The sequence below is a fragment of the Gadus morhua genome, chromosome 3 (assembly GCF_902167405.1).
Source record: "Gadus morhua chromosome 3, gadMor3.0, whole genome shotgun sequence".
Lineage (NCBI taxonomy): Eukaryota > Metazoa > Chordata > Actinopteri > Gadiformes > Gadidae > Gadus > Gadus morhua.
Window position 1 is genome coordinate 367,485 of NC_044050.1, and position 25,146 is coordinate 392,630.

General features: G+C 43.6%; 1 protein-coding gene across 2 annotated transcripts; it reads left to right on the forward strand.

Moving 5' to 3' along the window:
• Window positions 1-8,460: 8,460 nt before the first annotated feature.
• Window positions 8,461-24,732, forward strand: nol11 (nucleolar protein 11). 2 transcript variants are annotated; one of them, XM_030352010.1, is made up of 18 exons: window positions 8,461-8,700; window positions 9,185-9,298; window positions 9,956-10,012; window positions 10,582-10,730; window positions 15,322-15,379; window positions 15,778-15,931; window positions 16,340-16,546; window positions 17,334-17,410; window positions 17,822-17,945; window positions 19,136-19,221; window positions 19,349-19,411; window positions 19,686-19,870; window positions 19,966-20,091; window positions 20,842-21,048; window positions 21,480-21,558; window positions 22,126-22,218; window positions 22,328-22,435; window positions 24,004-24,732. In XM_030352010.1, exons 1-18 carry the CDS (start codon window positions 8,554-8,556, stop codon window positions 24,115-24,117), a joined length of 2,148 nt encoding a protein of 715 aa, XP_030207870.1. In that variant the 5' UTR covers window positions 8,461-8,553; the 3' UTR covers window positions 24,118-24,732. The 2 variants fall into 2 exon arrangements, with proteins under 2 accessions (XP_030207870.1, XP_030207871.1); XM_030352011.1 differs by having other exon boundaries at window positions 20,857-21,048.
• The last annotated feature ends 414 nt before the right edge of the window (window positions 24,733-25,146 follow it).

The following is a 25,146-nucleotide window of genomic DNA, read 5'->3' on the forward strand; positions in this document are numbered from 1 at the left end:
TTCCACCTCGACCTTTTCCGTCTCTCATCGTCAATTCTCGTAATTGTTTCTCACAAACGAAAGAGGGCGACGTGACCGACGTCCAGTGGTGAGGAGTAGATATGGAGGTGCCTACGGGATCCGGGATGTGCAAACCAGCTTTTAAAAAGCGCTTTTTCAGGGGCGGCGACGCTAGGGAATAGAACATTTGCTCGAAGAATAGTTGGGCGGCGCGGCGCGGAACGCTGCCGCGCGGCTAGTCGGCGCCGGTGTGGGCTAGTACATCCGGAATAATGGGGGCAGACTTTTTGACGCGCCGCTTCGGCGCCGGTGTGTTTAGGCCTTAACGCGGTTGGTGTGGTGTACCTTTACTGTTTTGCAAATTTCAATTCTGATCTGAGAAATGTACCAAAGCGACTGAGAAAAAACGTAAAATGAATTGTTAGCTTCCCTGACCTTAGTACTGGCAGCCTTACTGCTGTTGTCTAGTGTGTTTCACTTTGGGTTGAGTTTGAAGGGGTTTTCTGTAATGACTTCAGATTAGAGTACTGGCTATCTCCTGCCTGGAGTAGGAGACTCACCTTGTGTTCCTCCCCAGACATGACCATGGACGAGGTGAGGGAGTACGAGCGCACCATTCAGCAGGCCACCAACCAGAAGATCGGGATGTTCCCACCCACCATCTCCATCAGTGAGACCCCCCTGTCCTCCTGCAGCCTGGCTGGGCCTGCCAGCGCCCCCGCCACCCCTGTGTGCTCAGACGCTCCCGACATCCTCTCCGTATCCAAGGACCGCCCCCGCAAGAAGTCCGCCCCAGATACCCTGCCAAGGTCCCCCAGGACGCTGGACCAGACCTGCCCCCCCCCACGCAGCCCCGTCCCCCAGCTGGGATCAGACGCAGGAAGAAGACTAGGCTGCTCCTCCTCAACCCAGCTCCACCCGTGACCCGCCCTGTTGTCTTAGTAACCACATGAGATCAGTACTCTTCTCATGACAGTGCCAAGGCCTCCCAGCTCTCTGTTTTATTGCTGTGTATAAACACACACACGCACGCACGCACGCACGCACGCACGCACACAGACACTTCCAAGATCCTACACCTCCCAGCGTCCTCTCTTCCTTCCTCTTCCTGGGAATTTAGCCAATCAGATATGTTGTTTACTGTTACATCCACCAATGAAATCAAACAGAATCAACCTTTCTCCGTCCGTCGGGTCATTTTGTGCGACTCCTCTGTGTTCCTTTCTTGTTCGTATGTTTATCAAAGTAGTTTTCTTAATGGCTTGACAACACAATGCTGTTCATGTTGTTGGCTAAAATAATAAATCTGCTGGATTAGTCTACAAAATGCCATGAAGAAATGTCTGTGAACGAGTCCTAGAGTAGGATATGCGCCATGCTGTGTCCTCCTCCATATGTTCACCCTCCACTCCCTCATGCTGTTTCCTCCTCTATCCTCCTCTATTGGTTTCTGAGGAAACGTTTGTGGGCCACACTTCCGGCTGCCCACTGCGCCTCATCAGCTGGTAGGCTAATCACATCACTGTATATAGTCGCTCTTTTGCTGAATAAAATTATGGCTTTAAAATGGTTGGGAACAACGTTTGTTGTTCGAGGATGTACTTACAACCGGACAAAACTAAATAATTGGTTGAAATCTGGGTGTTTTGACCACAAGTCGAAAACAAAAGCAGAGCGTTAGCCATTTTTTTACTTTGTCTTCCCATACAGTAACTGCGGAGGGCAAAGGTATAATTATATTGCCATTCTTTAACTCGGTGAGGTTGTGTTCCCACATTGTAATAATAATAATAATAATAAATTTTTTTATAATGCACTTTATATTCAAGAATCTCAAAGTGCTTCAGAGAAAAAAAAAAAAAAACTATTAAAAGGGGGAACCTCAAAGAAAGTTTAGCTAAATGCTCTTTTAAATTAGCAACCATAGGAAATGGATCAATCAAGACTACATAGGTTAGGTTTGATTGCAGTTTTATATGATGTTTCAAGTTGTGGTGTTATAGTTGTAGTTACTTGACTACTTGACTGATAATTCAAATTGAACAGCAAGCTAACATCAAAGACTGTTCTTAGATTGATACATAGTCTTATCTCATGGAAAAAATGTAAAGTAAAAGCAAATCAAAGTTTATAAGATGTCAATCCCACCCTGCTCATATCATGTAGGAATAACAACGACCATGTTGTGAGTAGGATGTGGGCCACCAGTGAGTGGTGATCTGGGAACGAGGGCTGGGGGGCTTCTTCCCTCAGGTTTGCTCAGCGGCAGGCTGGGGGCTTCTGCCCTCAGGCCGGCTCAGCGGCGAGCAGCGAGAGCGTTGGGTTTAGAGGCATGCTGGGAGATGTTCTTCAAGTACCGGTGCATGAATTTTTGAACCAACCTGTTGCTGGTCCCTGAAGTCCTCCCCTCTAGCATTGCTCTGCACCGCTCTCTGTCCCTAAGCCCTGCACAGCGAGAGTGAACGCACAAGGCTGTTCTCAAGAAAACAACTTCTCTTATTATTATTCAGGGTTTTCCGTATGCTGCATGGAATGTTTAAAACCAACCATATCCACATGTTATTTGACGCCTACAAAGCAGGTATACAGTCTCAGGCTGGAAGCGCCTGCTGATGCAAATATATATAAAGGAAGCAAATGTGTACCTTTGTAGTCTTCTTTTTGTACAACATGCAAGATGAATTGTGGGTGAAATGTAAGCATGCAGTGACCCAGCTCGAGGTGTCTCCATGCAGAGCCTCCGCATGCAGGGTCTGGAATGGCTCTCACAGTATATGATACAGTATAAAACCTCCTTATATATGTCTGCTGCCAAAACACACTTGGTGGTGGACCTGGCCCCCAGTGCTGGGTTCCGCTCTTACACTTCATATCCAGCATCAGTCTTTCCACCATCACTGCCTTCTTCTCAAAGGGTCATACAGACTTCAGCAATTTTAATCTGTAAAGCGTTATTTGACAATGAAGGAATTATTCGAGCAAAGGTTTTTTCATCTGCAGTCTTTTAAGAGAATGATTCCAACAAGAGGGTGATTTACTTTATCCACAGATGTACTAATTAATTTGCATAAACAATTTGCTGTTATAAACCAGACTAGAGCTGTGAATGTTGTGAATGAAGCTCTTGCCTGTTGTTCTTCATTTTGTTGAGGGACGTCATATGAATGGAGTGTAATTAAGGTGTGTAATTAACAGGCACGTGCACAGACATTTTGGGGGGCAGGTGCTCAAAAAAAAAAAAAGGGCACCCATCGCTATTTATGAAGGGTAACTGATTCTCCCTCATTTAATTGGCTCGTTGATGGCCTGATCCAAGTCAAAAGGGAGCGGCTACTCTGAGCTGCTTGCTGCAGTTCCCTGTCCTTCTGCTTTTTGACTCTGTCTTTTTTGGGCATTATGCTGCAAATTTTGTAAAAGAGATAAATGAATGTTGTGGATAATAATTGTACTGTTTTCTGAAGGTTAAAGCATAAGCAGCATTACACTAATTATGCTCTTCTCAACCTGTGTTTCCTCTTGGCAGGATTAGACAGCTAGCTTACATTTATGGGGTCAGAACAGTCTCATTAATAATGAATGCATAGAGAAGGATTCACAAATGTGTTTTCTGATTTATATATAAATTACTCTCTTCTCAGAAATACATTTCAATGCACACATAAATGGATATCGGTATGTATAAATGTAAAATAAATCCATAAACAAAAATAAGTTTCACAAACACATTTCTGATCCATACACAAATGTACCTTGTTTTAAATAAATGTAATATAAATCCATAAATATATTAATTTAAAAAATATTTGCAATTTTCATCACAATATATTTGGATGTTGTTATATTTATATACAAACTGTTAAACTTGTATTTACAAGACGTTTTTCATTTGTGAACTTATTTGCATTTGTGCGTGAACTGGTCTGTATTTATGTGTGGATTTTTGAGACTCTCCTGTGGGGTGTTCCACAAAGCCGGTTTTATCACATAACCGGGTAAGTTAACCCAGGGTTTGCTGTAACCCTAGGTTTTCCGTTCCCAAAGGATCACGGTATGTTAGTTGCTATAGCAACATATGCTCTGAATCAAACCTGGTCGGACCAGGTTTTGCGCAGGTTAAGTTTGAAACATAACCCGGTTTTGGGTATTTCAACCGGCGTTCACCGCAGATTTCATGTGTTCACAATGGCATGCCCTTTTGATGAGAGAACTGCTGATATCAGAGCGCAAATTATACGTGCAATCCACCGGGAGCGATTGATAAGACCACGGCTCGACATCTTGGCATATTGGATGACTTTTTGCTGGAGTGGAGAGATATAGATTCTCGCGCAAATCTTTAATATATTTAAATAGCCTCACATAGCCAACACTACCAATCGAGGACCTGGCCTCAGTTCACTCCAGACTATTTGCGTAGCCCTCCGTTTTTTTCAAATGGTAGTTTTATCTAGGCTATAATGCTGGAGATGCTGAGCACATCACAGTCGTTTCAGATGACCCATCCAAGATTTGTATCGGCCTCCTATCATACAAAGAGCAATATTGTCTGAGTACTATGCCGAGACGCATTTAAAACATAAAGTATAAAATAGTCCTAACGGACTTGCATCCACTGGAGAATGTTCGATCGTAGCCGGCGGCTTCATTACAAGCACTGATCCATCTTGATCTGTGAAGTTGATGAATTGTCACTTTTAGGTTTTCTACCCAGTTACCAAAAAAAGAAACATTTGGAATAGTATGCGCTGCGGCAAGCACACGGTTTGCATGTGTTACTTCGAAGGCAAAAAAAATCTAAAATACAAGAAAACACAAAAACCTACATTCAACCAGTGTGGGGTATGGCCCATGACTCTCTGAGGTGGTAGGTACCTCCAGGTACCCCCTCCATGCCAGGGCGCCCTGAATTTATGTTTATTAACAGCTCCTCCACCGGGGTCAAGACAATTTGAGGGTCAGATCCAGTCTGCCGACTGTCGGCCTTTTCACCATTGGCTTAAAAAAAGGGCTTATTTAAATGTATACCAATACGATGGTGGGAAAAGCTTACCAGTTTGTATGTTTTTTATGCTTCCTCTGACCGCTTGGAAGCAATCGGAGTGCATATTGTTTTAGAAGAAAGGGGTTATGTGGTAGGATCTTTAAGAATGCTTAACTGGGATATTTATATATTCATGGCTCAAATATTAAGGATCATGCTTTTGACGTGTAACGAACGCATTTACGCGGTCAGCGATCCGCTGCCAGGCTTTGGTTCTCCGGGTTCCAGAGGTTTTAGCGTTCCCTTTTCTTGTGATAATGTCCTTCTCCTCGTCATAGCTCTCAAGGAGAACCTGGAGTTCCATTTCATTGAAATAAGCGGCCCGTTTCGCCATATCGATCAGGGTTTCCATGATCCATACATCACGTCTTTTTAAGTTTGGCGTGGACGCGCACAACCCTGTGTTAACCAACCCCGAGTTGATTGAACTAATGCATAACCGCTGCTGTGGAACCGAAAACTCTGGGTTGGTCGGCACAGGGTCAATCAACCTAGAGTTCAGCGTTAACTCAGTGTTTGTTAAACCTCCGTTCGTGGAACACCCCTCTGACGTCGCTAGATTCACAAATGCATTTTTTTCAACAAGGAACTCTCTGTAGCCAATCAGATGCCTCCCTCGTTTTCAGCCAATCACATGGCTGCAGTTCCGACCTCTGAGTCCAGCCTCCGAGCCTCCCGGTTCTCTGTCAAATGTCTACTCTATCGGAAAGTACATGGTTTTTTGAATGATCGTACATAACAATCTCTAGGTGGTGAAGAAGTAAATGCTGCATCACGTTTAGCTACACACTTTTTCCATCTAGTTTCGACTGGGTTTTGGGATTATCGGTGCCGTTAAAGTAGTAAACGGCACCGACGTAAAAACCCAGTCACAGCAGTCACGTGATTGGCTGAAAACGAGGGAGGCATCAGATTGGCTACAGAGACTTCCTTGTTGAAAAAAATGCATTTGTGAATCTAGCGACGTCAGGAGAGTCTCAAAAATCCACACATAAATACAGACCAGTTCCCACACAAATGCAAGTAAGTTCACAAATGAAAAACGTCTTGTAAATACAAGTTTAACAGTTTGTATATAAATGTTACAACATCCAAATACATTGTGATGAAAATTGCGAATATTTTTTTAATTAATATATTCATGGATTTATATTACATTTATTTACAACAAGGTACATTTGTGTGTGGATCAGAAATGTGTTTGTGAAACTTATTTTTGTTTATGGATTTATTTTACATTTATACATACCGATATCCATTTATGTGTGCATTGAAATGTATTTGTGGGAAGAGAGTAATTTATATATAAATCACAAAATGCATTTGTGAATCCTTCTCTGTGCATTCATTATTAATGAGACTGTTCTGACCCCATATACATTTCCCTTATTTTACTCTTTTTCACCCTCTGCAATTACTCATACAAGTTTGATCGTTGTAAAACAGGCAAAACGAAGAGATACATAAATATCACGTTAAACAATTTTGGGACAAGGATAGCATGACACCGAGAGCTAGCATAGTTTACCTGCTATTTTCTAGCTGTGAATTTTCGTGACATTTATAAACATAAATTCAACATACTTTCGAAATTGTCTAAACGGCATTTATACAACACAAAATATGCACTTTCAGACAAATAATGTAATTTAACATGACAAACGTCAGTAAACAGCTGGGCAATGCTTTGAAATCAAGTTAGTTGTTTGTTTATTTTTTTAGGAAACGTCGGACCAGTTATGTTTTCAGACGTAATGTTTTCAGCGGCACTAATGTTGTTGTTAATTTATAAAAAAACAACGTTGGGGGATTGCACAAACACTGTCATTACCTGTTAGTCTGATGCTGCAGGTCAGTGAAGACGTAGTCTGCACCGGTGTGGCCTTGCGCACAGCACTGATGTGGGGGATGAGGAGGGAGAGGCGCGGCGGGGGCTTGTGAGCACCCGGGAGCATAGGCATAGAATGCGTATTCTACGTCTATGCCGCGGAGCATGTCGGGGCGAAATTCTCACAAGAACTCAAATAAATAACCCCTCAGATATCAAAACACATTTGGGGAAATTGATGACAGAGAAACTAATTTGTATTCTAAAAATATTGATGAATGAAAAAAAAAATTGGGCTCAAGAAAAAAAGGGCACTTTTTCTCAACCAGGGCACAAGGGCTGGTGCTTGAGCACCACTTGGGGTCTATCTGTGCACGTGCCTGCCCGGGAGCATAGGCATAGAATACGTATTCTACGTCTATGCCGCGGAGCATGTCGGGGCGAAATTCTCACAAGAACTCAAATAAATAACCCCTCAGATATCAAAACACATTTGGGGAAATTGATGACAGAGAAACTAATTTGTATTCTAAAAATATTGATGAATGAAAAAAAAAATTGGGCTCAAGAAAAAAAGGGCACTTTTTCTCAACCAGGGCACAAGGGCTGGTGCTTGAGCACCACTTGGGGTCTATCTGTGCACGTGCCTGCTAATTAAGGTGGTGCGGATATCTCCTTTCCGGAACTATAGAAATCCAGGGAAACATATGTGAGCTATTGAAAGTAAAGACTTTTTAACGTGCCGTGATCTGGGATCAACAAGCTCTGTCCAGTAGTTAGCTGGTGTTAGATAATTTAGATAATCAGCAGAACATCAGGATTAATCTTTACCAGTTGTTCCAGATGAGAACGGACGCCTGATGCTATAGGGCTCTTTGAATTCCTCCACCCTCAAGGTGGGCTTAATTTCTTTGCTGTAGCAGTGAGACTTTTGACCCCTCCGGCGGGCTAATGCTGACCTTATGGAATATTACAGATTGATTTGTAGAATTTACATCGTAAAAATGGATCTTATGTTTTCACAGGGTCTGTGTCGAATATGATTTAACATTCATAGGCACCAGGCTGCCCATGTATCTTTGTTTAGTTTTGAATATGAATGAACACATTGCTTCAGAGGCACCAGACCTCCATGCGTCTTTGTTTGGTTGATCAGTTTGTTTGGTGGTGTGCTCCTAAGGGAAGCTGTTTCTCTGGGTAAGAGGACCACAGTTTGTTTTGTGGTGTGCTCCTAAAGGAAGCTGTTTCTCTGGGCTAGAGGACCACAGTGTGTTTGGAGGTGTGCTCCTAAAGGAGGCTGTTTCTCTGAGTTAGAGGACCACATTGTGTTTGGTGGTGTGCTCTCTCCATCCCCTGATCCTGCTTAATGAAATCCTTGTTCCGCTGAGTTCTTCCACTCTATTAATGTTTTTTTGTTATATTTTTACTGCTCTTTTGAGGTCAGCTCTGTTATTTGATGTAATTATTTATTCACTTTTTTTCTGAAGTTAATAATTAAAATAAACTGGTTATGATGATTGTCCGTGTTTGATTGGTTCTCGTATGGGGCAGCGTAGAAGGTGTCATTCCCCATGCCGACAAGCATGGCGCTGTCGTCTTCAAGCAAGTAGGAACTGCTCTTCAGCGGGACCCATTGTTTTAGCGAACCCTCGCGAGACTGTAAGCAGACGTCTTCTCGTGCAGCATGGCGGCGCTGTATGAGGGTTACACGTTGTGCGCTCTGCTCAAAACTCCCAATTCACTCGTTTCAGGAATTAATGGAATTGAAGTAGATAGCGACATTGATCATGTTGTTGTCACCGATTCAACAAGATCGGTCACCCTATATAAGGTAAGAAGATGCCCGACCAGCCGCACTCGGAAACCAACGACACATGTGTTGAGTTTAACTAATCACAAAACTAACACTACATCAGCGATGTGAAGCACCAACACACGCACCGCGACATGTGTGAGTTTTAACTAGCCACACAACTCAAATCAATGATTCTCTATTGAGCGGAAGAGCAGGAATGTAAAGATGGACCCATTAGATCTCCAGTAATCAGGCTGAACAAACAGCCACTCTAACCCTAACCAATCATGAATTAATGTAACGCAATAAAATCTTCTTCCTACCGGGAGCTAGTGCAGAGGCATACTGTAGGTTAGTTTTATGCCATGTCCCCATTCCGAGTGAACGTCGAATCTGTCTCCTAAGACCATGCACCCATTCTGAGTCCTCTCTGGTCTCCTCAGACCATGTACCTATTCGGACTTCCTCTCTGGTCTCCTCAGACCATGTACCCATTTTGATTCCTCTCTGGTCTCCTCAGGTGTCCGACCAGAAGCCCCTGGGGAGCTGGACCCTCAAACAAGGACAGAGTCTGTCGTGTCCTGCGGTCTACAACGCCGGGACCAAGGAGTATGTGAGCGTTTCAGACGGAAAGGTAAATCTTCGTGTGTGTGTGTGTAAGTTATTCACGCAGGAGTGAAGACTAGCTTGGATATAACCTTCAAACAATAATCCTAAGACTGCTGTTAAAAACCTGAAATGTGTATGCAGGGCATGTATAAAACATTACCTGTTTTTTTTTGATGACCGACGTGGGCTGGTTACCCAGGAAATAGTTTAGTTTATAACTGGGCCCAGAGAAACAAAGGCCGTTCAGCAAAGTCACAACTTTTCTCGGTTTTGTGACCTCAGTGGTGGAACGAGCTCCCTGCTGCTCTCAGGACCGAAGAGTCGCTCACAATCTTCCGAAAAAGACTCAAGAGTCCATCTCGACACTGCATAGCCACCCTCCCCCTTCTGGCCAGTGGCCACCATTGTACACTGTATTGTATTGTATTATAGTACTTAACTGTGTAGCAAATGCAGTACCTGCTATCATGGCTGTAACACGGGGAATTGATTAGCCTAGTGATTGTGGTATTTGCACTTGGTTCTATGAACATCCTTTCTGTACAGACAGCGATATATTGATGCACTTCTTATGACAAATGTACTTATTGTAAGTCGCTTTGGATAAAAGCGTCTGCTAAATGTAAATAACTGGTATGAAAGAGAGATGGTCCACTTTGTTCAAATGTCCTCCATGCTTTAGGTGATCCGGGTTTGGAAAGCAGAAGACCTGCTGTTGGACAAAGCATTTAAAGCGACGGTGAGTGGAACAGTTCTGAAACGATTTTTGTGTAAAAACGCATAAGCCTTGCGCCGACAGTCCAGACGGAACCGGCATTTTCGTTGCCTGCCAGTGCCACCGCACTTTTCTGAAACCAGGTCCCAGGGTGAAAAAGAGGAAACGGCCCCATGCTTTTTCGTGTTGGGATTCGTGTGGACGCCAGATACGCAAACGATGAGTTCTTCGTCCCCCCCACCAGGTGGAAATGTTCGACTTTTGTTTAATTAGTTTTGTTTGATTTTTATTATTTTTATAGCTTTAAATACAGCCCCTTGGTAAATTGTACATTAAAAAGTATTTTCTGTTCAATCTACAAGGTTTAACAACTGCTTTCCCCTCCTCGACTGTATGTTTGGATACAGGCTTGCTCTGTCTTTACGAGAAATTCCTGAAATGCTGGCTGAGTTAGAAAATATATTTTTCCCCCGTCGGGCGGGGCCTGAGGAACTTCATGTTTGACAGTGGGCTACAAAAATACTGATGGTCAATTTACATCATGACCAATTAGTTGATAGCCGTACATAAATCGTGTGTGTGTCTGTGCCCAGCTGTCCGCCAACGTGTGGAGGGTCCACGCTGTCCCAGGGGGAGGTCTGTTCGTGCTGTTTGTGCGAGGAGCGGTCAGGCTCCTGGACGATGTCCTTGCTGCCCCCCAGCAGCCCATAGAGGAGGTTCTTGGCCAGGAGGAGAACATCAGGTCGGTGCCCAGCCTCCTCTCATCCCCATCAATAGGGCCGGGGGTCGTCACGTTGTTTCTGTCCAGATGGGTGTAAGAGCTAGACCCTTTCACAAGTGTCATTACATATATTAAGCTGATCCAAAGTAATAATACAATTTATTCAACATTTATTTAGCTGATGCTCTTATTCTTGCAAGTGCAAGAAGTGCATTCAACAATGAAGTCACAACCCAACCGAGGGAGAGAATACCTAGAGTACATAAATCCATCAATAAGCAAACCTATTTTAGTGTTACAATATAGAAACAAGAGATGGCAAAGGGTTTTTATTTAGTAATCTCATGATGCTGTCCGAGATAATGCATTAGCATCGTCTTTGGAGGAACCCGTTCACAGCCCCTCAGAGGGTCTGTCTGCAAACTTAACTAGATAATACATTTGAAATCCACTAGAAAAGAGAGGCATGGCCGCACTGATCAGCTGTGGTCCTCATGTAGACACGCAGTGCGTTTACATGACACTCAAGAAAATTGAATTATTGGGTTAGTCCAACTATGATTGGATTATTAAGATGCATGTATACACCTTAGTCGCACTATAATCGAATCGAGTTAGTCATAGTCGAATTAAGACACCTAGATTATTCGATTGTTAGTCGAATTAAGCGTGCATGTATCGGGTCTGATCGCATGGTATCGGATTTTGCGTTCTGTGCATGCTCGTAATTTTTCTTGGAGGCCATTATCCGGAAGTATAAGGAGACGATAGTCATTTTGTTGTTGCCGGTGGAAAACGAGAGATGGCAATTATTTAAAAAGGTGGCGAAGAAGATGGAGGAAGCCGGTGTCGTGCCAACGTAGTTACCCCCTATAAGAAGTGTATCAACATGCATTCAGTACACACTATGCTTCTGTTACGAGAGAAGTGTATGTGTGTGTGCGAGAATGGCTGTGTGTGTGAGTGACTTCAGCGGGTGAGTGGTCGAGCGAGTGGTTGCGAGGGTCAGTTTAGTGAATGAACGGGCCGGTTGTGTCTGCAAACGACATGTACTGTTAAGTTAGTGGAACTACAAATAAAGTACCCAGCCTATCAATCGGTGGCCGCCTCATTCCGACCTATAAGCAGATCAACTGCAGCAACAAGTAAAGACTTGTAGTGAGGGTTATCTCGTCCATTGTGGAGAAGAAATTGGGGTATTGGGCTTTGACTCTCTGAAGTCCATATTGAAACGAGACATTGAGGAGAAAGGGATTGTTGCTGTGTGCGGACTCCCGGAGGAGCTGCTCCGCCGCCGCCGGAGGAGCTGCTCCGCCGCCGCCGGAGGAGTCTGCATACGACCGAGTAGGGCTGGGCGATATGGACCAAAACTCATATCTCGTTATTTTTTGTTCGAATGGCGATATACGATATTATAACGATATTTTTAACAAAACGGCTAAAGTGTGTAGTTTTAACTCCGGGCCACAAGAATTCACTATCAACCATTTATTTAGTTTTTCTTTTCTTCTTGCTCAACGAAGCACAGCTGTAGGGTTAGGGTTATTATCCCGCTTATTACACGGCTACTTGCCTGAACGAAAAAATTACTTCATGGAGTCTTTTTACAATTTATTTGTAACCAGCATTCGTAGTGTTGATCAGCAGAGAAATAGTCCGCCGAAGACGCTGGTGTTGACAAGTTACCGGACTATTTGCGGAGTGATACCAAAGACGTCATTAGAAACCAAAAATCCTGTTTTCCTTGACAGCCTCTTCTATAATATGAATGATTTTAGCTTGTGTGTGCCCGTGCCCGCGATAAATCACACACAAGCTAAAATCATTCAAATGAATGTGCTTTATTTTTTTTGTGTGTGTGCTACAGACAGACAGACAGACAGACAGACAGACAGACAGACAGACGCGCACCAGATACTTTCTCGTGCTCACGAGAAACGTTAAAAACATTTATTTTTAACCCATGTCCCTTTACGGGTTCAGTACTCTCTACCACCGTGTCTGCCATGTTTTTGTTCAAAGTTTGTTGTGATGCGAAACGTCCGTGGGTAGGAGAACGCTACGTACATATAAGGGGCGGGATTGAGCAGCTGAACATGGTTTGTAGGCTCGGAGAGCAGCGGCCGGCTTTATAAAAAAGCGCTCGCAAGGCAACATCAAAATAATATATATTATATACTAGGGGTGTGACGAGATCTCGTGCCACGAGATCTCGCGAGATTAAACTCGACGATATTACCCGTCGGGTTAAAAATCCAAACCTCTATTTGTGGCCTGTAGGGGCAGTAATGCGCCTTTGCTACGTCCAGAATGACGTCGGAAAATACCCGTATTACCGTCGAAGATGCCCCCGCCACTTTTAAATGATTTGTTTGGCAGCATTTTGGGTACCCGGCGGAAATGATGAATGGCAGTACAGTGACTGATAAGACGGACAATACCAAGTTGTCAGTGACATACTTGGTCAGACTCTGTTTGCACTATTTGCACTCTGTATTGACGGAGTAGAACTTTGATTTGGTTTTGCACATAATATTGTTTGCACTTGAAAAAAAGAGAATTATTTAATTTAATTTATTTTACATCAACTTTTAGTTTTGTTAGTTTTTAGTTTTGTTAGTTTTAGTTTCAATTTCATGCATGTAAAGAGTGATAATAAAACATTTCAAAATGCATGTGCAACTCAGTTAAATAAAAGTCTGTTGGTCCAGTCATATATTTTGTCATTGTAGTTTTCGGAAAATCTCGTCTCGTCTCGTTCTCGTGAACCGAATATCGTGTCTCGTCTCGTCTCGTGAGCTGAGTGTATCGTCACACCCCTATTATATACCGGTAAGGCGATATTGTCTCAACTACATATCGCTTTCAAAAATATACCGGTATAATTTTAAAACCGGTATATCGCCCAGCCCTACCACCGAGGGGTCGGAACAATGGAGCGTCGGAACTTTGGCTTGACTCTATGAAGTCCATATTGAAACGGGACACAGAGGTGAAAGGGATTGTTGCTTATGCGGGACAGCTGTCAGTTAACTTCGGGTCCATTTCTCCGACGCTCCATTGTTCCGTCCTCTCGGCCGTATGCGGACTCCTCCGGCTGGACTCCTACCGATGCTCTGCCGCTGGAGGAGTCCACAAACGACCGAGAGGTCGGAACAATGGAGCGTCTGAGAAATTACATGGACCCGAAGTGAACTGACAGCTGTCTACTGAAAACATCTTTCTCGAATGCTGCGGCCGCCTGAGTTTGTGGTTGCTAGTGACATAAAGAGGTCAACTGGTGGCTCTATTACCACTAGTTGAAATGGGCACAGCGCCACTGATCGTACCGGGGAAAGAAATGCCTCGGCCAATGAATCAATTTTTTCTCACCGCCATGTATACTCGGACAATTGCAGTGTTCCGATTGAGGAGCATAGTCGAACTATGGCCTTAATCGGATTAAGCTGTGCATGTGAACGTACTGAAGGTGGTGCTGGTGGGGGGACTAGGGCCATATGAAATCCGTTTTATTTTTTTCCAAATTCCGTTTTGTTTTTTTCCAAATTCCGTTTTAATTTTCATTAATTCCGTTTTTACACTTAAAATCATCAGAACGAGTGTCAAATAAGTGCCAACGAATACAATTTAATCAGATAGAAGACTACATTTATTAAAACATCACAATATTGCACTATTTTTAGTGCTTCAAATAAAAACATGACATAAATATTAAAGTGCTTATAAACTATTTTTTTATAAACTCAAAGTGTTGTTTGAAGGGGCGTGCCCTGGCTACGGCGTTCATTGTTTTTCATATGGATTTTGGACTTCAAGTGGTCATCGCACGTATCTTTGCGTTTCCAATCGATAGTATGTTGACATATTCTACAAAACACCTGAGTGATAGAAGTGTTTTGGATATTGTTCGGCTCTGAATTTGGGGTTAGAACCGAATTACGGGCGCTTCAACTTCTTCTTCGGCTTCTTGTTAGGAGCGGGACCTATTGTTTGCGTGGTGGACCGGGGATTTTTTTTTAACATTGTTGTGCGAGTGACTGCTAAACATTCAGTGACGTTAATGTCACCTGTGTTGTTTCCCTTTTCCCTCGAAACTGAATTTCACCAAAATAATGGCGAATTCCGCTGCATTCCGCTGCATATTGTAAATGTGACGTCTGATGTGCCTTGTCCCTGTTGCATGTTATATGTGCTGAAAAACAGGAACCTGCTGGAAATCAGTTATTTTACTAAGACAGGCCCGTTTTAAATTGTAACTTTGTTACTTTTAATACTTTCCTGCTTAATAAAATAAAAAATAAAAAAATAAATAATAAAAAAATATTATCAGTTGATTCCGTTTTTATTGTCCAATTCCGTGATTCCGTCCGCGTTTTCGTTATCGCGGATTTCATAGGGCCCTAGGGGACCCTTCCTCCAAGTGGCCTCTGATTTGGAGGGACAATACTTCTTTGTATCTGTGGAGGAAGTGATGCAAGGAAGCGACCGTACCGGCTAGATGTGACCGAAGTCGCCGGATTTTAAGTCAGCCTTGTAAACAATAGTTTTGCATTCACTAAAAGGAGTACGTTTGTTGACATTCTGGTGATGCCTTTCTCTTGTGGTTGGCTAGGTGGAGTGCTACCGTAACAGCAGAGACGCAGCATTTTGTCATCTTCACAACAGAACAGGTGATTGCATTTCCTATTAAATCTTGGTAGTATTGTGCATAAGATTCTCTTTATGCTAAGTGAGCTCTGTAACACAGACCATAACCACAGAGAACAAGAGGTCCTCCCCAGTCCTGAGGATTTAATAACCCAGGTGTCAGCCTCATGACTATACCGGTGCTATACCGGGACAGGACTTGAAACAAGCCATATTCCTGGAATGATCATTACTTTTTTAGTATGATTAAAATGAACCCCAAAATCATACTCCCTTTCTTCTGTCTTTCCCCCTCTACTGCATTTACGCAATCTGTTTCCACCCCACATCTTTCCTGTTACAGGTATTCACCGAATGAATTTGTGAAAAACGTTAGTTTCACTAGATTACGGTCCTGATTGTCTGTGCTCGTCTCCCACAGAACAGCTGTCATTTCCTGTACGTGCAGAGACTGAAACCCAACAGCCTACAGAAGTTCAGCCTGGAGCCGCAGGGGCCGGCCCCCCAAGAGGCCCAGGCCCCTCTCAGCTTCTCCGCCTGCTACCAGGAGGGCCACATCCGCCTCCTGTGCCTGTGTAAGGGCCCGGGGCCTCGTGAACACTGCATGGTGTTGTGCTTCATATTGACAGTTTCACATCGAGGGTTAGAATATAACACATTTGTAAATAGATTCAAAATGCTAGAAATGCTCCCCACCGTATTCTTACTGAAGCCCAATCCAATGTTTTTGTACTTATGCATTCGAAGTGGTCCATCCCAGTAGAGTCCTACCCGAGCTAAACCATCCAGGCGTGTGTTCTGCTCCTGGAGAACAGCACTAATACATCCTAGATCTCCTTGTGTTCTGTGAGGTGAAACGCGTCCTTTGCTTTAAGACGAAGACTATGGTTATTTCTGTGCATGAACGTTACAATACCCTCCCCTTCTAATGAAGCCCCTCCCCTATAATTGGGCTTTTTTGAAAACTCTCCTTCCCTCCCCAGACCCCGACGGCCACGTCTACCAGAGCCTGGTGTCGATGCGTGGGCCACCTGCCCTGCCCCCAGGGGGTGCTGCACCCCTGCCCCGGACCCAGCTGCTGGGCCTGCATGTTGGGGGGGCCCTGCTGGAGGCCGCCTCCGCCATCTACCTGGACGACTGCCACGTGGCCGTGGTGGGGGCCCCCCACCCTGCGGCCGGACCCGGCACCAGTAAACACTCCTCCGTACCTCACACAATAGAACAGTTATATATACATTATATGACATTACAGCTATGATATTACATTACATGTATTACATGTATTACATATACATTATATTAAATATACATAACATTAATATTACATTATATTTATATTACATATACATTCACACTTCTCAGTACCTCACATATAAGAACGCAGTTAAATTCCTTAACGGATCATAACTCATCTATATTATTCCGTAACAGATTATAACTCATTTATATTATTACCTAACAGATTATAGCATAGATGATGCTTCTAATATGTTATATTAGTTGGTGTCTGTGGGGCTGAGTTGAGAGACAGCAGGAGAGCGGTAGTTTTGCTCTCCTGAGGATGTTCATGAGGTGGGTACTGCTAAAAGTTTTAGGAAAATTAAAAGCAATAGGTTGGTTTTTTGACCATCCCTAAGATTCATTGGCAGGTGGTCTCTAGAAACACATCATATAGCATTTCACTCACTGAGGCTGACGGATGGCTGTGGTTACCCTCAAATTACAGCTCTTATATCTTCTAGGTAAGATTAGAAAGAGATGGAGAGAGCGAGCAGGAGAGTGATACATATAGATGGAGAGCAACCAACCGAAGACTTCTCCACAGCCCGTTTCACTAATAGGCTTTCATACTTGAATAATAGCTGTTCAATCTTTGCATGATGTTACGTAACTTTGCATACATTTATTTGTTATGCTATTACTTTATACTTGGAGTTTTGACAAGTCCTAAATTTACATGTCCATTTGATTTCCCAGACTTCCTTTGCATCTGGAATACCAACTTCCAGACTCTCCAGGCTGGGAAGGAAATTCCAGGCAAAGTCTATGGACAGGTAGGAACCTTTTTTATTAAGCACATTTCATAGAACATATAAAGAAAAGAAACCGTAACGAGGAAATCCTGTTCTTCAGGACAATAAAGGATACTTAGGATCTTCATGACTGGCAACTGGATCAAACCAAAGTCCTTCTAGTGCAGCTTTAAACTGGCTGTCAGCTGGTCAGGTGACCCGTCAGCTTGTCAGGTGACCTGTCTGCTGGTCAAGTGAACTCTTGGCTGGATGGTGCTGAGTGACTGTTTGGTAGAACATCACCTCAGCTCTCGACTGTGCAGACCCGACCAGTCTTGTTCTCCAAACCTACCTACCTCACTCACTCTCTGGATGTAGGAGGATTTCTCAGTCTCGTATGAGTATCCAATCTCAGGTTTGGCTTGTGTTCTTGTTTCTCTGTCCCTGGTTCAGCTGTGGAGTTACGCTGGCAAGTTGTTCATTCCCCACGGAAGGAGTCTGACGGTGATTCCCTACGAGTGTCCCACCTCTTCCCTGGCCACCGCCCTGGGGAAGTTGAAGCGTGCTGGCAGCAGAGGTGATGTAATGACCCACTAGTCTAAGTTAAGAGAAAGATTTATTGTAAAAGGAATATCAATTACAAAAGTTATACGTCAGGGTGAGTCTGGGCCAAAATAACATACATAACAGACTTACCTTAATCAAACTGTTTTATTAAAAAGAAAACCAAGGGTAAGCCTAGCTTACTAATTGCCCAAAACAGGAGAAAAATGGGACACCAAACAAAAGGCCACTCACCTCTACCAGCACCTAAAGAATTCAAAAAGTGACCATTGAACAAAACTAACAGGCAGGGAACATGCACCTGGTGCATGTTGCATGCACCATGGGCATGTTACAAACAAGCTTTCGGCTGGATGGAGCATTCCGCGACCAGGTGGATCTGATGAGGCCTTTTAAGCGGGGGCTTGGCCCTCGTTAGTAAGACTCCACCAATGAGCCAGTCAGGATTGCTAAAAATTTAGGGCAAAGAAAAAACAGGAAGGGAAAACCAAAACCCCGCAAATAACTGGGAACGTAACAGGTGATGATGCAGCTCCGTCCGACTCCATGTCCACTTGAGGCACAGCAAGGCATACTGTGCATCCATGTCTTGGGTACAAGTAGATTTGTGCCAAGGGGGATTTTTTGTGCAGATTGCTCAAAAACTCAAACATTCAACACATTAACTGTACACAACACAAAATAACATACAACAATTGATGTGTTTTATGTTTGGCCGTTCTGTGTGTCAAGTGTATTTTCATTTCGTAGCGGTTTTTCTTTCATCTCTGCTTATGCTTCTGGGTGCTTCTGCTGCTGGACGTTAGATCTGCAGACCCCTCATGGGGTCTGGAGCAATGCAGACCTCATGGAGTCTGAAGCCATGCAGACCCCATGAGGTCCCCTCATGGGTTCCTGAGCCATGCATTCCCCATGAGTTCCCCTCATGAGTGGCTGAGCTCTCTGGAGACACTCAAGCCTCTTAGGGTCTACGTGACTCAGCCTCTCACTCATGCCTCCAGAGAGGCTCAACCATGCAAACCTCATTGAGGCCTGCGTGGCTCCAGGCCTCAGGAGGATGAATCATGTCGTAACAAGCAGGGGGTACCTTTGCTAAACTGTGAATAGAGAATCTGAGTAACTTTGCTGTTAACCATTGTAAAGGTTAAAAGCACAGCACAGTTCAGGTCTAAAAATTCCTTATTTCCTCTTTTTTTGCCTCAGATTCCAGAGTGCCGGCCTGCGTTCCCTCCTGGAGCTCTCTCCTAGATGGGAGAACGCCTTCTGACCTCATCGAATCATCCCAAAATGTGAGGCCCCTCTTTTAGAGCTGCAACATGCACCTGTCGGTTGCTTGTGAAAAGACATTAGGATACTATGGTGGACAGAACTCAGGAACAAATTAATAATGCTCCTTAATGTTTTCTTGGGATGTAGAAAGCAAAACCGGTCCAAGCATCCTCCGCTGGGCCAGCGGACCACGTCCTGGGGCTGGTGGAGGTAAGGTTGGCTCCGGCAGTTTGAAAAGACTAAAGTAACCTCAATTGTTATGCAAACTTCACATTCAGTTGGCATAACTCGCTTCAGTAGAAATTTTAGTTTTGAAAGCACATCATAACTTGATTATAATGAAATGTACACTCAATGAAGTCTATTAATAATATGTATGACTTATTATTGTGATATAACATATTACCAGAGCTCTCATTTAAAATGAGGATGAGTGCTTTGGAATAAGATTGGGCGGGCCGGTCCTCATGGAGTGTTTGTGCAGACAGCGACGGTGGAGGCGGTACAGAGGGAGGTGGAGGCCCTCCTCTCCCGTGCGGACCCCCAGGACCTCAATCCGTGGCTAGGTCAGCTGGCCTGCAGCCTTGTGTCCCGGAGCTCCACCGACCCCCCCTTCTACCCGGCCAGCGGTCTGGCCGCGCTAGTCCGCACTGGCTCCCTCTGTCACAGGTCGGTACCACGGCTCCAGGACCGGGATAAGACTGAGGACCTCACGAATGTTTACAGAAAAAGGAAATGAAAAGGTAAATGTTGTAAATTTTTAGCGTGTGCCCCGAGCTGCTGCTGCTGGCCCTGGAGAAGAGGGACTACCTCCTGGCTCAGCTCTGCCTGCAGGCCTTCCCAGACGTCCCTGAGAACATCACCTGCTGCTGCCTCAAAACCTTTCTCAGGTAACCTCTAAGAACCCCCGCCTTCTACGAGGTGTGTGTGTGTGTGTGTGTGTGTGTGTGTGTGTGTGTGTGTGTGTGTGTGTGTGTGTGTGTGTGTGTGTGTGTGTGTGTGTGTGTGTGTGTGTGTGTGTGTGTGTGTGTGTGTGTGTGTGTGTGTGTTTTGACTTTTGCCCAAAAATCATATTCGAAGTTTGTTTATTAATATTCGAATATTTATTAATAATATTTTGACCATTAAATGCCTTCAGTAAGACCTGAATTGGGCTTCGCAAAGTTTGTTTACCGGCGTTGCTATGGTTACCATACTTGCTTGTTCCAAAGTTTTTTTGGTTTCTAATAAATCGCTGTTTAATCAATACTTCATTCACTGCCTTTTCCGTGGTCATTACAATATTATGAATAGACTGCGTCGGGTTGTCCGCGTCTCTCCCTCTTGGCCTGCCCATAACAGGTTCGAATATTAAGGGCTGCCTAATATTCGTTCGAATACAGAGCCCTAGTGTGTTTGTGTGTGCGACAAGTCCCAGGGACACCTGGTGAACAGAGTGAAGCAATAGCAGCTTATTTCACGGGCAATGTCACTTGTGCCATACAATAACATCCTCCCTATGGAGCTGTGTCTCTAGTTGGATTTGAGTTGTATTATTGCAATCAATAATGTCTCTAATATTCATGTTCCCAGGCCACTGGTTGAATGAAAAAGGCTCTTATATTCCGGTTCAAACTGGTTGGTAACATGCTGGTACTAAGGGTCTCTGTGTCTAGCGCCCCCGAGGCTGAGGTGCAGACCGCCTGCCTGGAGCCCAGCAGCCTGTCCTTTATGGAGACGCACTCCGCCCCTCAAAGGGGCATTGAGCTGAACGGCTTCACCTCCACGGGAGGAGGACCAGACCCAGAGAAGCCCTCCAGCCCACCAATCCACACCTGCCCTCTAGGAGTTCACAAAGCTGTCCTTCTGTATCCTCTAAAGATTGGTTTAAAACTCTGCCATATTGCCAAATACTATCTTTATTACAAGCTTCTTTAAGTAAATATGGTCCAAGAATGTGGAGACATCTGCTGGTTCACTGGGGTGTCTTTCTGTCCACGCAGATATGTAGATATCTGGTCAATGTGTTACCAGCTGTGTTGGTGGTCCACACTGACAGATTGAGCTAGCCAATGAAAACCTTTTTTGGTCTCTAAATAGTTAAGTTTTCTATAAAAGATGGTGACATTTTTAGAACTTCACATGTCCCAAGCATTGAAGATACTGATTACTTATTAATCCATGTCGGGAACATGTATAGGTTTCATACAGCATAGTGAAGAGCTGCCTATAGACCTGCCTTGGCGCGAAGAGCAGAGGAAGTCCTGAGTGTCAAAGCGTTCTTAACGACCCCCTGCAGCAACGAGGTCATCCAGACGCCCTACAGCGACGCCTTCCTGCTCCCACATCTCAAGGACCTCTCTCCTCAACAGCTCATGGTGAGCTCTTCTTCTGAACCCTGTTGAGAGTTCCACCAGACACCGGAGCATTGGCCTCATTGGTCAGGGCTGATCCTCCAATTGACCAATGGAAACAAGAACCGGCATAGTCCGACTTTTTCCATGATTCTCTTTTCAGGAGTTAAAATATATGAAGATGTTTGAAGCTGTACTCCCTTATGTCCTTTTGATTTGTAATCCAGAACCTGTTCTATATGAACTCTAGAACCTAGCAATCTTTCTTTCACTCTGAGCCAGAGCCGTTCTGAAAGGATGGCTGGAACCGCTAACTTTCCTTTATGGATACGTCCGGTTCATTTATCAAATGTTAAACTCACCATCATTCCATGACAAGTTGCAGCCAAAGCAGATTGTCATTCTCGTTGTGGTTGTTTCTCTGGTTTAATGGATTCTCGTCTCCCTCCACTGACCTCCAAGTGTCCAGCTGGACCATCAATGAATCCAGTGTGTCAATGATAGTTTGGATTAATTATTATTCTTTTGCTTTACAATCCGAGGCAAGTATTGACATCCATGTTTTAATGATGTCCTCTCATTCTCTCCCAGCTGTTTCTCCAGTACCTGCACTTCCTCTACTTGCAGTATTCACAAGACTCGTTCAAGCAGGAGGACAAGTCAATAGCGCCCACTCTGACCCAGGTCTGTACCAATGGAATAATATTCATAACAACAGATCTGGCTTTTAGATGGCAGAACGCTGTTGCAGTAGGTGAGACGACTAAGAGTTAGTTTTGCCCTGTGAGTGTAGATCATGGACTGGGTGTGCCTGCTGCTGGACGCCCACTTTACAGTGCTGGTGATGACCCCCGAGGCAAGAGGCCTACTGGTGAACCTCCACATCTTCGTCAGATCCCAGGTAACCTAACCCTCCCCTATCCATCGGTGGGAAGGTGGCTGTGATATGAACCCCTAGTCGAACAAATGAAAGCCAAGTTTGAAAAACGGGTCCAATTTCCCAGAACACTGTTGCACTATACACTACTGTTAACCTGTTGTAATGAGCTGAAATAGGAAAAACATTCTGTCTAGGTAAGGCCTGATTCAAATATACTGCTGTGGTCCCATTTTAAATATGGTGCCTAGAACTGCAATTCCAGGTGTGCCGGTGTGTAATACACATTTTTGGAAGTGCTGGGTACAATGAGTGCTGGGTACAATGACGATGCACTCTTTTTCTCTTTAGTACAGGTAAAGAAAGGTTCTGAAAGATACATACTGCATGGGCATACCCGTGTAGCTAATTACTAAGGAATAAAATGTATACAAAATCTGTCTGGCACGTTTTATGAAGAAAACGTTTCCAAAAAGCATCGGACAAATCATGAGCTGGCTGTTCTCAGTTCACAACATGCATTCCATCCAATTTAGCCTACATCAGGCATTTTGACAAACGCATGCACTCTCCACCACAATTATTCCAGAATTCAAGCAAAGCAAGAATGCCCAAAAGTCACTTTGTCAAAAAGAGACCGACTCCACCGACTAACGATTGCAAGTTAAGAAAGCCGACCACTTGAGTGTAAAAAACACAAGAGACCTCACCACAGCACCTGCAAATCTTAAGTAATAAATATCGCGCCTTACCTTTATTAAATTAGTAGTGGTCTGCACTGCAGATGCATCCCGTGGTGTAGCCTTCTACATCCATTTAGTTCAACAGGTTATCGCTCTGATACTGTCCATGGTACTAGCAACCTGCTCTGGTGCTTTTTACCTATGTATTCAGGCTAAAATTACTTGATTGTCTGATGCCTCATCATTGCATCCCAGCCAAAGAAGAGTATTGGTATTATTAGTATTGGCTACTTGCCAAAATGAAAAAATAACTTCATACAGTGTCTTTTTACAATGTATTTGTTATCATTCGTAGCATTGATCAGCAGAGAATTAGTTTGCCGAAGTCGCTTAGCAACAGAATACGCTGGGGTTGATAAGTTACCGGACTACTTGCGGAGTGATACGGATGACGTGAATCGGAGGGAAAAAAATCCACTTTCCTTGACGGCGGTCCAATATGCTGGATGTGAGCATTCCACGGCATTGAGAAGAGCCGTGTAATAAAAAATAAATAATTGACAGCTGAACGTTGGGAAGGCCCATGCAAGTGAATGGAGCAGTCTACAGCATTGAGAAGAGCCGTGTAATAATCCATAATTCAAAGTGGTGGGTACGAAATGAATCTTGACAAACTGGGTACTCGTCCCCAGCGTCATTGAAGCCTATGAATACTAATATAATGTATAATGAATAATATGTATGAATGGGGCAGCTCATACCAGGACTGCATATTAGGGGGAAATTGTCAATCAAAAGTCATCCTACTGTGAGGAAGGTGATCCACTAGTATGGGGTTCAAGGGCGTGGGATGTGGAGATGTGAGCCAACGGGTATCTTTAGCAAGGTTGATTTGTCTCTCCCCTCCAGGTGAGATTCTGCTCTGAGCTTGGGAAGCTGGAGGGAAGTCTGCAGGAGATCCAGACCCTGAGAAGGCAGAAGGAGATGGGCCAGTACTGCATCCAGGTCATCAAGATCTTCTAGAACGTCCTCAAATCTGTTTGGTTCTTTTTTTTAATAAACTGTTCGTCTGCTTTCCATTCCTTGCCGTTCAATACTTAATTTAGACCAGGTGCAGGAAAGGAGGATTTGGCCGTGAGCCTTTGAAGTTCAAAAGTTGTTGGAGAGAACCCATTGGAAGTGAGCAGAATTTCGAAACTAAACCATGAATAGAAGTCCCCTTGTTTCATTTCTCAACGCTGTTCACCCAACATGATTTCTCGAACCAAAAAGGATTTTGGATCAATCAGGGACACTCATCCCTGATTGGTCAAAAATGAGCATGTAGCGATCAAATTAAAGCAACTATACCTTACCTACATTTTCAAATGATGTGTGATTTCTCAAATATTTTGTGTTAATCACTAGACTAGATAAAAAGACTAGATGAAACGCAACAAGGGACTGAAAAGGGAAAATTGTCATATAGTCAGAATCGTTAAATGATTTTGAAGTATTGTTTTGAAGCTGGGTCGTTATAAATGTGTATGAATGTCAAATTCTAACAGATGTGGTTTGCTGATTTAAAACATTACCTGATTGACCAATAAAAACGACAGTTGTCGGCAGGATTCAAACCTGCGCTTGAAGATCCCAAAGCATTTGTAGTACATCGTCTTTTAACCACTCGGCCACGAAAACGCACGACCTCCACCTGACTAATTTATGTGATATCTATTCTAACTTAATCAAACTTCTACATATTTATAGCGTTACAATATCTTACTGTGTTCAATTCATCTGAATACCTCTTGTTATATCTATCTAACATCTTAATACATAAACCTAGCTAGTTAACATAGCCTACACTTGTATAAATGTTCATAAGTTAACATACACTATTCTCACCATGTTTATGAATTTGAATCGGTATAAATGATTTTCAGATATGATAGAATGATAGATATAAAGATAATACTCATTAACTTATGTATTTGTGTTACCTTTTTCCATAACTAAATAGGGTTTATAATATAAACCCTATTTAGTCACAAAACGTTATAAACTTTATAT

What these genes read in the sequence shown, in the direction of transcription:
- nol11 (XM_030352010.1), top strand. Translation starts at nt 8,554, where the DNA reads ATGGCGGCGCTGTATGAGGGTTACACGTTGTGCGCTCTGCTCAAAACT. An exon ending in ACAAAGCATTTAAAGCGACG is followed by an intron (nt 10,013 to 10,581) that starts GTGAGTGGAACA and finishes GTCTGTGCCCAG; the next exon opens with CTGTCCGCCAACGTGTGGAG. An exon ending in CATCCGCCTCCTGTGCCTGT is followed by an intron (nt 15,932 to 16,339) that starts GTAAGGGCCCGG and finishes TTCCCTCCCCAG; the next exon opens with ACCCCGACGGCCACGTCTAC.